The 17,630-nt window shown below is 41.6% G+C and overlaps 1 protein-coding gene across 1 annotated transcript in view; it reads right to left on the bottom strand.

Moving 5' to 3' along the window:
* The window catches only part of Itga8 (integrin subunit alpha 8), a 190,939-nt gene that overhangs the window by 38,004 nt on the left and 135,305 nt on the right, over positions 1 to 17,630 (bottom strand). Inside the window, exon 25 of the mRNA XM_021155534.2 lies at positions 13,832 to 13,990. Within this exon, the coding sequence (XP_021011193.1) occupies positions 13,832 to 13,990 (159 nt within the window). The remainder of the gene's footprint in view (positions 1 to 13,831; positions 13,991 to 17,630) is intronic.

The following is a 17,630-nucleotide window of genomic DNA, read 5'->3' on the forward strand; positions in this document are numbered from 1 at the left end:
CTTGGTAGATCACAGTGTTGTGTCACAATGGCAAAAGATTGGAAACACCTATGACCAACTGAATATAGAAACCTGCCCCCTCTTCCACTCTGAATATTAAGCCTTTGTTTTCTTGGCTTGTCTGTATGTGATGGGGATAACACTAATACAGTCATGTCTGGAATGAAAAAAGAAATTCTGGCATTACAGATGCATGATGTATCACAAAAGATAAAACAGTGATGCTCAGTGTATCTCATGGTCTAGAGCAGTGATGCCCAGTGTATCTAAGGGTCTAGAGCAGTGGCTTTCAGCCTTCCTAATGCTATAATCCTTCAATACAGTTCCTCAGGCTGTGGTGACCCTCAACCATAAGATTATTTCATTGCTACTTCATAACTATAATTTTGCTACTGTTATGAATTGTAATGCAAATATCTGATATAAAGGATATCTGATATGTAATCCCATAGAGTATGCAACCCACAGGTTGAAAATCACTTGTCTAGAAGACGTTACCAGACAGAGCAATGGAATTCAAACTCTTCAGGATGACAAGGGTCATGACATGCTGGATTTTGTATCTGTTGGCTTCTCCAGATTCATCTCACCAAGATCACTTTGATTTCTGCTCTACAAGGTCTTAGCTGGTTTCCACTCCTGAACTGCACTACCATGAAGCCCTGGGTACCATGACATCCATCTCATGGCACACATGACTTCTGTGGCCTATAAGTAACCATCAGGACTAGCCCAATTGCCACTAGTGGTCTCCATTAGAAAAGATAAAGTGAGAAGCTCAGAGTCACAGGCATGCTCCTAGGAAACTCTGGAGACAGCATATCTAACCAGGAAAAGTCAGATGGGAAAGTCCAGCAGTAAAGAAAATTAGCAAAAACAAACAAACAAACAAAACAGGGGCCTCTAGGTCACAGAGATCCTGAATAGGAGGAAAACCTGGTAAGGGACGCATTGACTGGATATTTCAGCTAAGAAGTTTTGCATGTCCTTTCCTGAGTGGGAGACTCAGCAGGCGAAAACTGAATTATAATCAATCAAGAGGATTTGGATAAGTGAACAATTGTTTAGAAAGGTATCAGATGGAGTCCCTTAGTCATGTTAAAGAAGTTTCTTTCCATCCATGCCCGAGTCTACAAAGATAATTTCAGGTAACCAGGGCTGCATTGTGAGGTCCCGTAAAAAAAGAGAAGAAGAAGAAGAAGAAGAAGAAGAAGAAGAAGAAGAAGAAGAAGAAGAAGAAGAAGAAGAAGAAGAAGAAGAAGAAGAAGAAGAAGANAAGAAGAAGAAGAAGAAGAAGAAGAAGAAGAAGAAGAAGAAGAAGAAGAAGAAGAAGAAGAAGAAGAAGAAGAAGAAGAAGAAGAAGAAACAACCAAGCAAACAAATAAGGAAACAGAAACTGATTTTCAATGGGTGTCGTTGGAATAAACATTAAAAGGAAGGGCAAGAAATCCACTCTTGAAAAAGATAAAACTATTTGGCTTAGTTTTTATTTTGATAATGGAGGAAATGTCCCAAGTTTGTAAGATCCAAGGAACAGATGGTAGAGGAGATGAGGTCAAAGACACAAAAAAAAAAAAGAAACAGGGATGTTTCACGTAGAAAAATTTAGTCCTGGACCTGCCAGAGGACATGTTTTTTTGTTTGTTTGTTTGTTTTGGTTTGGTTTTTTTGTTTTGTTTTGTTTTCTGTAAAAGTATTGCAGAGAGAAGTTGAAGATGAGAGAGGATATCAGAAGGTCCAGATTGTGGTCTGGATTTTGATGTGAGAATTGAACTTTTGAAGACATACTTGTCTTCAGCACATTATCAATAATAATGTGAAGGAAAATGAAAGGGAGGACAAAGAGGGCAATGAATTGGAGACACGAACATGAAGATTGACAAGGACAGAGCTTCCTTGTGACAAGAATGGCCCCATGGATACTTCAGCCAGTGAACTAAGCTGGCACCACCAGTGAAAGAGTGAAGAAGCTGGCAAGGGTTTTCAAGGCAGGGATTTGGAGATTGCAGAAGAGAGATCAAGGCAACTTTTGTCTGGGTAAGTCATCTTGCATTCTCAGCATGGCTGGAAAGAGAGTTTCGCCAATGGTAGCCTCAAAGGTGGGCTGGGCTTGGCTAATGGCTTGAAAGAAAGCATGCAAAGACACACAGAAAAGGTTCCCTGGAGAGAGGAGGTGGGACCATGATAAGGGTAGGAGAATGGATAAAAAACAGGATGTTGAGTGTGGCAAGGTAAGCTATCCTTTAAGACCAATGGCTTTGCAAAGCCCTGAGATGGTGGGCTGAATGGACAGAGTGAGGTGAGAACCCAGAAGTGTCAGCTCTCGGGATACAGGAGTCTCCCAAGACAACGACAGAACTGGCCCTGAACCAGGAGGTTGTTCACAGATGCACAGAAACAGAGGATCTGATAAAAAAAAAAAAAAAAAAAAAAGTGTTTACAGCCCAAGATTTTTTTTTAAAAAATTGAGCTAAACAGACAATTAAGAATCATGTAAATCCTTAATTCCTCACATGTTTCCCATTGCACTTGCTGTATGTGTCTGCTGTCACGGCTTTCAGATTTATTAGCTGTAACTTCTCTTTCTTTTTCTTTCTTTGAGACAGGGGCTCATTATGTAGCTCAGGCAAACTTTAAACTTGCAAGCTCTTACCCCAGCCTCTAGAAGCTAGTTAAAGTACAGTGGAAGTACTGGAAAACCTGGGTCATAATTATCTGTGTGCACATATGCATTCACATGAGCAGGCATGTCCATATGTGTGTGCAAGTGAGCACACACACACATAGATGCCACAGTACATTTTTGGCTATTGTTTCTCAGATAGCATCCACTATGGAGTTTTCTGGGGTTTTGTTTGTTTGTTTTTAGGTAGGTCTAGTTTCTCACTGGCCTAGAACTTTTCCAGCAGGCTAGGCAGGCCGGCAAGCAAGCTCCAGAGATCTGCCTGTCTTTACCTCTTTAATGCCGGAGATGACAATAATGTTATCATATCTGCCTGTTTTCTTTCATAGGTTCTCGGGATTAAGCTCACAGCCTTGTATTTGCATGTAGCCATTATACTGACTATGCCACCTTCCTAGTCTCTAGTTGGGATTAATTCCCAAAATTTCACCTATGATTGTTATCAGTATTAATAAAACAATGGCCCCAAACCAAGAATTCTTTGTGTGGTTTCATCTGATATGACTTATGTGGAAATAAAAAAAATTGTATGTACTGGAGTACATTATAATTTGGCAATACTGATACATGGTCTCTGGATGAAGCACAGGTCTTCCTGTGAGCTAGAAAACAAGGATCCTGCAAGACAGGGGTTGGTGGAAACTGCTCCCTTCATTTCATAACCCTGTTTTGCAGATAGAAAAATATGCCACTGTTGAACAGCATAGACAGAATATCTTCAAGTCGCTTACAAAGCCAGTTTTCTGAAATAGCATTCCAGAAATTATTTCATAAAATAAAACCTAAGAGGGGAGATGTCTAAGAAATGCAAGCAACAACTACAATTCATTTTCTAGATGGATATTAGGGTCTCTTTCTGAGCTGGCCATGGCCCCCCAGACCATGCTTCTCCTTGGCCTGAGATTGTTAGTGGTAAGGGAGGCTGGTCTCTGAGCATCAGGCTGAGGCAGATCCACAGTCGAGAGAGTAAATTGGTTCAATGCCGTGAGAATCACCAAGTAAACCCCACAGTGACTGCCTGAGAAAATGCAAACAGCTTTCTGCAACAAGGAAAGAATTATTAGTAAATATCCCCTTTCTCCAGCTGCTCCTCAGACTTTGACCCCAACAAGACCTTTGTATTCTCACAATATACCCCAAATTCGTCATTCTTGTTTAGGCTTAAGGAACAATATGTGGTTAGAATGTGCAGTGCAGTTGGAAAAGTGGAATTTGAAGAAGGAGGTTGGCATGAAATGACACTGATTGCCCTGCGAACCCAGACTTAAGCACTATACCCCACTGTTCTTTTGTTTGTAATGTGTCTTTGGACTTCAGGTATTCCTAGAATGCACGAACGAACAGACTATACTCATGGACTATAATTAAATCTGCAGAAGAGCCTAGAGGGCCAGTGTACCCTACAATTAAGTTGTACATGTTAAGAATTTGTGGGCAGAGGGACACCCCATCTTTTTCTTCCTGAAGGAGTTATTCACAGGCTACCTAGAAGAATCATCATACTCCATTAATGGAGTTGATGTTTCCTGAGTCTTTGGGTGTATTTTTTCCATTGTATCATTTCTATGGGATGTACACACATATAATATGTGTTCACATATATGTTATAGGTGCATCATGCATGTGGGTGCTCACATGTACCTGTGTGTGCACATGGGTAGCAGACAATGGACAGCCTCAGGTGTCATTCTTCAGGTATCTTCCATGTTTTGGTTGAGAGAGGTCACTCATTGGCCTGGAACTTTGCCAGTAGCCTAGGCTAGCTGGCCAGGAAGCTCCAGGGTTCTGACTATTTCTTCCTCTCAGCTGACCAGCAAGTGCATCCAGATCCATCTCACATGGCTCTGTACTCAGGCGCTTGTCCTTTCTGCCATTAATATTGTTGGTAATCAAGTTTTTTTTTTTCAAGTGTGTGTCTACAGCCAGGATTGGTTGTCTATGCCTATAATATACCAGCATTTTTCAGAATGAAGTAGGAGGAGTTTAAGGTTGAAATAAGCCTGGACTATATAATGAAATTCTGTGTCAATGCACATGCACAGACACACATGCACAAGCTCATGCACACACACATGCACAAGTACACATAAACACACACATGCATCATGCATCCAAATGGATATGCAGTCACAGGCTCACATGCATAAGCAATGCTGAAGACATTCTCAACGAGCAAAGCTGAAAGCATTGTCTAGAGAACCAGCTCTGTTTGATGGTTAAGAATTGGATCCTCAGGCACTGTTATGAGCTGGAGGGAGCAATTCCTGAAGGGTGCTAGCATTATACTAGGAGGGAAGACATGAGTTCAGTAGGAAGCATGGAAGGAAACTTCAGCATCTTAACTGGATGAGAAAACCAGGCCCAGGTCATCACTCAAACTGAAGCCCTGACTGCCTTCAAAGGAGGAGGCAGGGCTTATAGCTCACACCTGACCATGACTGGGGTAAGTCACAGCCACCCGCAAGTGCTTCTTCCTTGAAATAAACCATAGCTGCAAATATCCATGCCTTTTAAAATGGTTCCAAAAGGCAAGAAAAGAAATTGTTAGGTAATGACAAAGGCAAGGCTAAAAGCTGTTTTTTTTGTTTGTTTGTTTGTTTGTTGTTTTTCCTCTATGTCTTCATTTAAAGGTTAGGAGGAGGCTGGTGGCAGAGAGACTGAGTTTTGTTTTGTTTTGCTTTTGGTGTTGTTGTTGTTGTTGTTGTTGTTGTTGTTGATTTGAGCTAACAAATGTCTCCCAGTTTTGAGTTGATGAGAACCAGTATACAGAAGCAGTTAACAGAAAAGAAACTCTTAAGGATAAGACAAACTATGCAAATTTGCCAAACCACTGTCTGCAGGCCACTTGAGTCTAGAAAACTATTTGCAGGGCTATAATCCTTGGCAGATGCATGGGTTCTGAGTTTCTGCCATCACTGTTTGTATGATCTGTATGATCTGGTTGTAATTTGGACTTCCTGTGGGATCAGTCTTGCTGAAGCAAGAGGAGACTCAGAGGCGACCTCCTTCCATACCTCCAAGGACAGTGCTTAGGATGCGGGCTTCCTGGTCTAGTCTCTGCAAGCCCCTTTATACCCAAGGGTTCTCCTTTTAGTGCAATTACTCCTGGGAGGTAATCTTGGGTTCTAATGCAGGCTGGCTCTCTGCATCTTTGCCTGTCTCCCCAAGTACAGGGTCTTGTTCTTCAGCTGTATTCCTGACTCTGGTCAGCTCATACTTTGACTGTTTATTATAAAATCTTGCCCATCAAAAAAACTTAAAATGCTTTATTCTTCATGAAACTTGTGGTTCCTTGTTCAGGTTTCCTTTTTCAACCTCATCTTATCTAGAGATCGTAGTATGTTTGGAAGGCTATCCAACCGCCAGAATAAAGTCCACCAAAATAACAAAATTGGTAGTTTGAAAAAAAAAATTTACCATCTTTAGTATAGTTGAGAAACACTTTTCTCAACTCTAAAAATCTTATTCCAAGAAGGAGCTGGAACAAATTTGATTTAATGGATCAGCTTTAATGCTGCAGACAGTTGAATGCTTCAGAGTCTTTTAGTTGGTGGCATGGAGAAAACTGCCACATTAAAATCTTTTCTTTCTGACCTAGACCATGATTCGTGTAGGCAGAACCTTCATGGGTGTCTGCTTCTTCTCACGAGGTTATAGAAAGCTGATAACCAAGCTCAGGAGGTAGAAAGAACCACTGCATAGCAGAACCCCAACCTTCTGATTGGGCTGCCACTGTCGATTCCACGTCTATTGCTCTGTGTTGACCTAGGCAGGGCATTGGCTTTCCTTGAGTGAGAATAATAGGGGCTGTGTAACTGTTTCTTCTCTTCACATTTATACTTCTCCTCAGACTCTGAGCTTTGACAGACCAAGCTGAATAACCTAGCTTGTGATTAATGTAGGTATCTAAATTAAAATTAAAGATGACACTATTGTCTAGCAGTGTCTCTGTGTGGTCACCCCTGCTTCATCACACCTTGGATGCTGATATTCTATATTTGGGCAACAAGTAAGGTGAAGTGGGTGAGATTGTTTGTTCCTTGTTGCCTAAAGTGACCATGGGTTAGAATTATTATGCTAGTGCCTTAAAAGGCACTCAGCATCCCTCCTTAAAACTTGGGAGACATTGGAATAACTTGATAGAATAGCCAGCTTCTATTGTGAGAACTGAGCCCTGCTGAGGTCAGACTCACTGGACCCTGATGTGCATGTGAGAAGACATTGAGGCTTATGTTGAATTTGGAACTCTACTTTGTTTGCACACAGGTCAAATTTCAGAGGGTTTGGGGAGATATTTGGCATTAAGGAAGCATTTCTCTTTAAAAATCATGTTTTAAATGGTAACTCAGTACTCAAGCCAGTAAACACACACGCACACACACACACACAGACACACACACACCCCTAGTGGGGAAAACCCTATTTAAGCTTCAATATGGTTTTAATGCTATAAAACTGTGTATTTATAATAAAAAATAATAATATCCAGGACAATGGCCATATAAGTGATTATAAAAAGTAGAAAAATTATTTGTTTGCTCTGTGATGTTGAATATTTAGGTAGGGACAGGTTTTTATAGAGGAAATCTGGAAAGTCAACATTTGCTAAGGTCCAGGAGAGTCCCTCGTTCATTCCAAAGGCTCTCTTTCTCTGTGGTGTCTCTGGTTTCCTATAGTGGGTGGCCTATAAAATGCTTCTCAGGAAATCGGAATGCTTTCTTTTTCATTAGTGTGTGATAGAAATGGGTACCCCATAATCCATGAAGCCAGGAGCCTGAGGTTGGGGAATGGAGAGTTAGAGGCCAACTTAGCCTGCATAGTGAGAACATGTATCAAACAGAACAGAACTATTAAAAATGAGGACATTGTGAGCTTTGCAGGCAAATGAATGGAACTAGAAAATATCCTCCTGAGTGAGGTAACTCAGACCCAAAAGGACATGTATGGTATCTATTCGTTGATAAGTAGATATTAGCCAAAAAGTACAGAATACCTAGGATACAACCCACAGACTGTAAGAAGTTTAACAAGAAGGAAGGCCCAAGTGAGGATGCTTCAATCCCCGTGGGGGACCCTCTAGAAAGTCGCAGAGACTTGGGATGTGAGAGACTCCCAGGACTCAATGGGGATGAGTTTAGCTGAAATGCCTAACAGTGGGGAGAGGGAGTGTGAAGAGACCATCTCTAGTAGATCAACAAGGGCCCCAAGTGGAGGGATGGGTTAACCAACTCAGAATTGTTCCTTTCTAAAAGGATTGCAGGGACAAAAATGGAGAAGAGGCTAAAAGAAGGGCTGTCCAGTGACCGGCCCAACTTGGGATCCATCTCATGAGGGGTGGCGGGGGCGGGGGAGGACATCAACAAAGCTTGATGCTATTACTGATACTGTGATATGCTTACAAACAGGAGCCTTTTGTCCTCCTGGGGCTCTACCATCTGTCCTCCCAGCAGCTGACTGAGACAGATGAAGATACTTACAGCTAACCATTAGACTGAAGTCAGGGACCCCTATGGAGAAATTAGGGGAAGGATTGAAGGAGCTGAAGGAGATTGCAACCTGATAGGAAGACCAGTAATTACAACTACTCTAGACCTTTGGGTGACCCCAGGGACTGAACCACTGAAGCGCATACATGGGCTGGTCCATGGCTCTGGGGCACATATGTAGCTGAGGGCTACCTTATCTGACCTCAGTAGGAGTGGATGTTCCTAATCCTGTAGAGACTTGAGGCCCCAGGGAAGGGGGAGTGGGATGGGATGAGAATCTATGGGAGGAGGGATCAGAAGCATGGGCCACCGTCTGGAATGTAAATAAATAAAACAATTAATTTTAAAAACCAGAGCAGAACAAAAGAACAAAAGAAAATCATAAAAGGGAGAAGAAAAGATGGTTACAGGGTTTTGCTGAGACATCTTTTCAGTCATAAGTGAGCACAGCCAAGAATTCACAGGAGAGAGAACAAGTTGACTAGAATATCTAGGCACAGCCATTGATGAAGGTGTCTAAGAGGAAATCTCAGGAATGGTGGCAGAAGATGGACAGCTAATGACCAGATGTTTCAAGACACACTCACTAAGGCACAGCAGATGAGGCCATAGTTAATGCAGAGACTCAGAGCTGGTCAAAGTGTTGACAAGGAAAGAATGACTATTGAGTGCTCAGCCCTAAGTGGGAGAACCTATGTAGCCCTAAACTATATCATTAACTGACCCACTTCCAGCACCTCCAGGCCCTAGAGTTCAGAGACCATTGCAGAAGAGGCGGGTGGAGTTGCCAGACAAGGAGGGTTGTTGTGAAATGTTGTCCTCTTGATAGGACAAGGCAGTTGCTCTCATGGACTCAAGGTAGCCCACACAAAAATGACACAGGCTCAAGCCACTTAAAACTCCAACGTGGACAGAGGAGGTGGTCACAAGGCTCCATCCCAAGATGATGAAAGATTGGCAGTTGATGACTTTTGGGTAGGGTATCATCTTTTCTTTGGAAGCATGGCCACTGGTAGATGGCGCATACCCTGGTATATGACCCAGTACACATGCGCAAAAAGGGCAGTTGAGAGAATGAGTCTGTTAGAGAAAACTGATTTTTTCTCTAATGAATATGTGATATATTATCCACATTCCAGAGCAGGCCCCATACTCAGGAGTAGGTGGCCAACATTAAATAGACTCCATGTTTGTGTGTGTGTGTGTGTGTGTGTGTGTGTGCTGTTTGCTTTTTTTTTTTTTTTTGGTCTTTTTTGTTTGTTTTGATTTTATATTTTGAGGGAGAGAAATAACATGAAATTGGGTGAGCAGGGAAGTTATGAGGGTCTAGGAAAAGTTAGGAGAGGAGAAAGAATGTGATCAAAATATACTATAAGATAAATGTAAATATATATTCTCTTAAAACAGCAAAAAGCATGTAAACTAAAAAATAAAAGTAGAGAGAGAGGGAGAGAAAGACAGAGAGACAGATAGACAGAGAGAAGAGTGTGATGCAGGAGGGAGATGTGTTTTGATATTTCCAGGTGAAATTGGGACCAGGGAAGTTAGAAGTAGACATGATCAGAGTACATTGTATACATGTATGACATTGTCAAAGAACAATAAAATATATTCTTTAAAACTGTAATGTTACAAAAAGAAGAAAAGAAAAACTTGCACATAGGTAGCCTGACCTTTTTCAGTTGTTAGGACAGAGTCCTTGACAATGGGTAGTATACACTGGAAAGCTCAAGGGTCTAGAGGCTGAGGAGTCCAACATGGTATGTGCCCAGGAGCAGAGGGGTGCTACTCACCTGCTTTCTTGGCTCCTGGTTCGGAAAGGAGACATGTGGAAAGGGAGGAAGCAAAAGCAAAGAAAAGCTGGGGAAGCCATCTTAGTGGCTTAACCCCCTGCACCCACAGTTACCAACTGCCCTGAGACTTTGCCCTTGTGAGAATGGCATTAACCCATCTAGAGTGCAGAAGCCCCAGCCGCAAGCCCCTCTTAAAGGTCCTACCACCTCTCAACACTTACACTGGTGACGCATTTCACACATTCCAACCAGAGTGCAGAGAGTAAGGCACTGTGCCTCACCCTACCTGCTAAGTAAACTTCGACTGCATGTGGGGACTTTATTCTCGCCTCTAACACATTTATCTTTCCTTCCATCTCTGAGGATCTGAGTTCTGATCCCCAGTGCCCACATACATCAAACACCAGGCCCATGTCTGCCATACCAGTGGCCCTGGAGAGGCAGAAAAAGAGGATTTCCTGGGATTCACTGAATATCCAGGCTAACTGCATAGGTCAGCTCTAAGGTCATGAAAATCTCCAACCTCAGGCAACTACAAGCCTGTATACACACACACACACACACACACACACACACTTCAGAGCATACACGCACGCAAGAACACACACAAGCATATACACACATACAGACACACTCATAATACATATGGACACATTCATAAGCACATATACATAAGCATATACACGTATTCACACACACACACAGACACACATAGACACATAGACACACGCAGCATACACACAGAGTGTACACACATACCCTATATACATATACCATACACCTTTATACACAGAGACACACACAGACATGCACACAGTGCACAAACACACCCTATATACACATACCATACACATTTGCACACACACACACACACCTGACATACAAGCACACACACACTTAGACTCACACACACAAGCATAGACACACAGAAGCATACACCCACACCCACACACATACACGCACACCTAAAACAATATATAAGTTATCGATTAGCCTTGATATTACCATTTAGAAAAATTCAAACCTATGTGTTTGAAAACATTTTGCAATTCACTTTAAACTAGTTTTTACACATACTCAATACAGAACAAGTTGTTTATCTTTGTATTGTCTAGGAAGGAATAAACTTGCTGAGTAACTTAATAACTATGTCACTAATCAATTTAATATCTTAAGAAAAAAATAATATTCAAGCAATCTCAATTATAAATGCCACTGACACAAAAATAAAGATTAACATTTTAATATCTATTTTTAAAATCTTTTTTGAACCTTTTGCAATCTTTTTTTAAAGTTTCTATTTATTTTTTTATTTAACACATGAGTGCTCTGCTGCATGTACACCTGCAGGCCAGACGAGGGCATCAGGGCATCAGATCCCTTTACAGATGGTTGTGAGCCACCATGTGGGTGCTGGGAATTGAACTCTGGACCTCTGGAAAAGCAGCCAGTGCTTTTAGCCGATGGGCCATCTCTCCAGCCCTTAATAGCTATTTATTAATAAGAGGTTTTTGAAATTTCCCTGGGCAACATAGTAAATATTGTTAAACTGTATTAAGGAGGCTGGAAAATGGCTCAGGGGTTAGAGCATGGCTGCTCTTCCAGGTAAGTTGGGTTCTATTCTCAGTAACCATCCAGTGGCACATAACTATCTCCAACTCCAGTTCCCATGGCCTAATATCCTTTTCTAGCATCCAGCATACTTGTGGTATGTACACATCTATGCAGACAAAACACTCATACATACAGAGTACAGTAGATTTTAATGAAATATGTTAAGAGCCTGGAAGTAAAGACATTCAGCTTTCCCATATTTAAAGAATTCATACATTATTCTAATCAAGCTATTTTAGGGAGCTATTACTTCATATTGTCATTAAATCTTATATTCAGTTTTCACAGATTGAAAGTTGTTTTTTTCTTTTATTAAAAAAAAAAAAACATAGTCAAGTTGCTTTAAAAGAATTTCCTAGCCTTGGGCAGGTTTTTTTTTTTGTTTGTTTTATGTAAGACTATGAACACTCCCAAAGAATAAGGAAGAAACAAGGATGCCAGGTGCTTAGTACACACTACCACTCAGTTTGCAGGGATCTGTCAATGTTTAATGCAAGTTATCTGTTAGCACTGTCCCTGTCACTGAAAATGATTGTTAAATTGCCACAGAGGGGGGAAAGCCCTGTACAGCCAGCATAGTGCACATTAAACAAGTTATATAATATATACAAACATATATAAACAATGTCAGACATAAGGCAAACATTACACTCTAAGAGAGTTAGGGGCCTTTTACTAGCGCATGTGACTCAAGACTCTGTGTGTGAGAGAGATACGTTAAATAAGGGTGCCGCTGTGAAGATCTGGGTTACTTACAGTATATGCTAACATTCAAAGACATTATTCTTCAATAAGCTGTTGTCCCTGAAGTCAAAAATCATCTCAATTAAGGGTAAGGAAAGAAGAAATGAGAAAAACTATTTCAGGAAGTATTTGAAATAATTTCATGACACACAATGGCTTTATTTATTACTTCTGCATAAAGAGGGAGGCTTACTACCTCTTGTGTCCTCTACTGTTGAGCCTCCTGTTAGGAGAGTCCTCTTGCCTCTATATACAGAGCATTTGGGGGTGAAAAAGGAAGCCATTCATGATGGCAGTGACCCTGGGCCTATGCCTGTGTCCTAGATGGCTCAGTCTGGGGTTCAGGACATCTGTCCTTGCACCAGAGACACTGGGCCCTTGTAGCTACTAGGAGAATGTTCTCCAGCAAAGTTGTCTTCTGAGCACATAACTGATTCACAAAGTTTCATTTCTGTTTTCATGCAAATGTGACATTTTCAAGGGGTGATGCTACTTCCCTTCTTAGGAGCCTAAGCTCAGTCTGGTCCTTACCCTGGATGGGATCTGGCTTTGGGTCACTTGGGTCGTTTGGTGATGAACAAGTGACCAGCAGACAAGCTGCTTGGACAGAAGGGAGAAGCTCAGAGCCAGTCCAGACCTGCTCTCAATTGACTCCCAGACTTCTTCCAATGAAGCCCTAGGTTCTGCCCTGACCCTGCATGGTTACAGACCCTATGTCAGGGCCTCTTATACTTTCCCTAGTCCCTGAGGTTCTTCTATAACCCTGCCTTCTAATACCTCTCCACAAACCCCATTTCTGACCCTGCTTCTAATAGGCTTCTCAGGCTCTGCTCTGGCTCTGTGTTATAGTAGGCCCATGGCCTTGCTCTGACCCTGCTGTGCCATTGGTTCCATAGGCCACTCCGTGACCACACTTGTTACTAGACCCCAGAAGCACTTAAAGTCTGTACTGCACTGCTTTGAGAGTCTCGTCAAGCTTTCGCTACCATGCATTCCAGTCTGGGGGTTCTCAGGGCATTGAGAGAGCCTTTGGCAAATCCCATTTTACCACGTGCTATTGACAACAGCTGTGAGAACTCATTTTGCAAAGATCCTCATGTCTTTGGGCAATATACCAAAAAAGACTTTTAAAAATAGCATTTTATACTAACTCTCCCAAGTGTGGCATACCTAGTTATGATTTTGGCTTTGTTGGGGCTATTGATCAAATAACCTATAGAACTTGGGGAATGCCAGGGCCAAGAAGTGGGAGTGGGTGGGTGGGGTAGTGGGTGGGGGAGGGTGTGGGGGACTTTTGGGATAGCATTGGAAATGTAAATGAAATAAATACCTAATTAAAAAAAAAAGAAGAAGTTGCCTATCGAGGCTCAATAACTGCCAGGTTGCTATGGATAGAAAACACTTGCTCAGGCCAAGACGACACTTGCTTAGGCCCTTTAAAAAGAGAAATGTTCTGCTCAGGGATTACCGAAGCAATTTAGGTCAAGCCATTGTTTAGACTATAATCCTACCTTTATATCCTGTGGGTTGATCTCAGGATTTGTTTGACATCGTAGAGGTCCCAGAGTTTGAAGATGAAAAATATAAAGGAGAAACTCATCCCGTGCAGAGAACGGCCAGCCCACGTCAAGAATGCTGTCACTGATGGTGCTGGGTCCAATGTTGTGCAGCTGCAAGAACGTGGCACATTAGGGAATGACATGTCTATCATGTGTCTGTTTTAAAAAGCACATCTTATCAGCTTTAACTATGGTGGTAGGGAATAGAACACAGAATCTAGCCAGGCCTGGGGCGCTCTGAAATCATGGTATGTACACATTCAGGGAAGACTCAGGCTGTGAAGCATTCAGCATGGGTTATTCAAAGACTATGCAGGTGGAGCAATTCATATTGGGAATGCTTGGGACCAGAAGTCCTTCAAACTTCAGAATACTGCACATACAGAATGCAAAACTTAGGGATGAGAATCTCCTATAATCACAAATCTGATGTTTCCTTCACATTTTATTATGCATAGCTTGAAGGCAACCTTTTAAATATCTGTCTATATATGTATGTATGTATGTATGTATGTATGTATCTATCTATCTATCTATCTATCTATCTATCTATCTATCATCTATCTAAAGTATGTGTGTGCATGAACATGTGCAGGTGTCTGTTCAGATATGTACCTATAGAGGCCAGATGTTGACATCAACTGTCTTCCTGGATTTCTCTGCACCTTATACATTGAGATAATATCTTCCTTGAACCCAGAGCTCCCTGATATAGGACTCATGTAGCTAGTCAGCTTTCTCCAGGGATCTCTTGTCTCTGCTCTCTAAACATTGGATGACATGCAGGTTGCCACCCTACATGGCAAGGGCTTTAAGTCACCTGTGCAGCTTCTTATGTTTTTGTTTGTTTGTTTGTTTTTGTTTTTGTTTTTTTAATTTGCTGGTGTTTTGCCTATAGTCTGACCCATGAGGTCAGGCTTGGTATTTTCTGCTTGCAGTAAGCATCATGTGAATACTCAAAACAACTCGACTTTGGAGTACATATTGTTGTTTGCAGATTGGAGAAGATCAGTCTGTTCTTACTATGTACAAGCATAGCTATGCTTACCTCGAACTGAAATAAATTCAATGGTAGCACTAGAAATGCTATTTTAATTATATGCTTCTAAAATGTAGTGATCCTTTCTTTACATTGGAATTTGCCTCCCGCCTGACTACTGGCTTGTCAATTGCAACCATCTGCAAGGCACTCTCTTTCACCCTCTGGGAAAATGGCCATCCATCAAGTGCCAAAGACAGTCTGTGCGCCCTACAGTTCTCTGCAAGTGCATGTTTCAAAGCTGGGATTCCTGGAGCAAGCTGACTAGTTACATTAACAAATCCCAGGGAAAGGAAGTCCATACCTCATGAAGATGAACATTTTAAACATTTGAGTTCTACTCAGAGGACACAGACCACATCCCCCAAACCCTGAGCACAGTGGAAGGCATTGTGTGAGTTTACAGATTCTTTTCAAGAGATCTTTGTCCCTTCTCAGTTCTGAAATCATCATAAAGCAACAAATTTTCTGTTTTTGCTACTCGATGGCTTATTTAATTCACATCATTAAGAGTACAGCATCCACTGACAGCATATCGTAAGACTTGAGATTAGCAATTAGTATGTAAGAGATATTTGGTGTTTTCGTTTTTTGTTTTGTTATTTGACATCCTGGTGACTACTTTAAATTTTTATAATGTGTATGCTAATCCTAGAATGCACATAAACGATTGAATCTGAACTTTTTTCTCTAAGCTCTGAAGTTCTACCATTCTTAAAAAGAATTTGGCTCACCCCGTTTAGTTAATGATTTGACAGCTTACTGTTTTCCCTGTGAGGTTCTGGCCCTGAGTTTTACTGGGATTGGACTGTCCTTTTGTTGTTACAACAGCTTAAGCTCAGGCCAGGGCTTCTGAACAGAAGGTGGAAGGGAACACCAACACTAGTCAGGAGTTATCACTTCTTCCCTATAGATGAGTAGCTCAAGTTTAGGAATGTATTGCTCTTCATGGCCCTTTGTGATGGCTAGGGTTAAGTGTAACCTTGACAGAAGCTAGATTCAGCTGAGACATGGGTCTCTGGGCTGGTGGGGATTATCTTAGTCTTGTAGTGATATGGAAGGCTCCTTTTTAATTGTAGGTGGTACTGGTTACCCTGGACTGTCAAAAATGAAGATGGTGGGCTGACCACTTATGCGTACATGCATTTCTGTCTGATCCCTGAGTACAGATGCAACGTGACCAGCTAGGCTTCTGTTCCTGCCATGCTCTCCTCCCTGCCTGCTGCAATGTCTTTCCTTCTGTGACAAACTATATTCCTGTGGAACTATAAGCTAACGTAAAGCATCTCGTGAGTCACTGATGTTAGTGTATTTTATTACAGTCAAAAAAATGTAACTAAGGCATTACATGAGATGAAAGTCACATTCAGAAATAAAAGGACATGGTGGGACTCATGGCTCCAGCTGCATATGCAGCAGAGGATGGCCTAGTCAGTCATCAATGGGAGGAGAGGCACTATGTCCTATGAAGGCTCTATGCCTCAGTGTGGGGGAATGCCAGGGCCAGGTAGTGGGTGGTTGGTGAGCAGGGGGGAGAGGGAAGGGGATAGGAGATTTTCAGAGGGGAAACCAGGAAAGGGATAACATTTGAAATGTAAATAAAGAAAATATCCAACAAAAAAAGAAGCAAGGAGAGCTTTATATTTTGACTAAATTTCTTAGCAATTTAGAAAGTAACATCTAATAAAAATATTTTTCCATTATAAAAAAACAAAACAAACAAACAAAACCCCCAAAAAGAAATAGAATCACTTTGAATGGCATTCTGCTATTTCCATAGCTCAGTGCCTTGCTCAGCCATCGTCAGAGAAGCTTCCTCCTGCACTAAATGGGAACAAATACCACAGGCAGACAATATGCAGAGTGAGACACCTTGGAACACTCAGTCCTAAATGAGATGTTTCTCTCCATCAATTCCCTCTCCCCCAAGGCTCAGGGAACTCTGAAAAGGAGGAGGAAGAATTTAAAAAGCCAGGGGAATGGAGGGCACCAAGGAAACAAGAGCTTCCAGACACAGCAGGGTCGGCACACAAATGGGCTCACAGAGACTGTGGCAGCATTCAGCCCTGCCAGGTGGGATCCCAGTGCTGAGAAAGGAAGCAGTCACAAGCCCCCACCTCTAACCCAGAAGCTATCTCCAATAGAGAACCACTTGCAAATCAAAACACAGTTTTCTCCAACAGAGTCTCATTGGCTATAGCAACCACTCTTAAGGTCAGATCCCATGCCCAGCAGTAGGTGGGTAACACAGTGGAACTTTGAGGTTTGTCTTACAATGCTTTGTCAGGGATTCTGTTTGTTTCCCTTAAAGGTCCTTTGTGTATACACTATGTTTTCTGGGTTTGTGTTTTTATGGGTTTTCTGCATGTGCAAATGTATCCATGTCTCTGAGGCTATCTGTGTTTTCTTGAGCTTTGTCCTTGGCTCTTTTGCTTTTGTTTACTTGTTTGGTTTCTTAACCTAATTTAATATTTTTAAATGCCTGCTTGTATCTTAATGAGAGAGAGAAATAAAGGGTGTGAATATTGGTGAGTGGGGAAGTGGAGAGGAACTGGAAGGAGTTAGGGGAATCATAATCAAAATTATATATATATATATATATGTATACATATATATATATACACACATATATATAATCTATTTTCAGTAAAAAGAGAAAGAAAGAAAGAAAGAAAGAGAGAGAGAGAGAGAGAGAAAGAAAGAAAGAAAGAA

This window comes from Mus caroli, chromosome 2 (genome assembly GCF_900094665.2).
Source record: "Mus caroli chromosome 2, CAROLI_EIJ_v1.1, whole genome shotgun sequence".
NCBI lineage: Eukaryota > Metazoa > Chordata > Mammalia > Rodentia > Muridae > Mus > Mus caroli.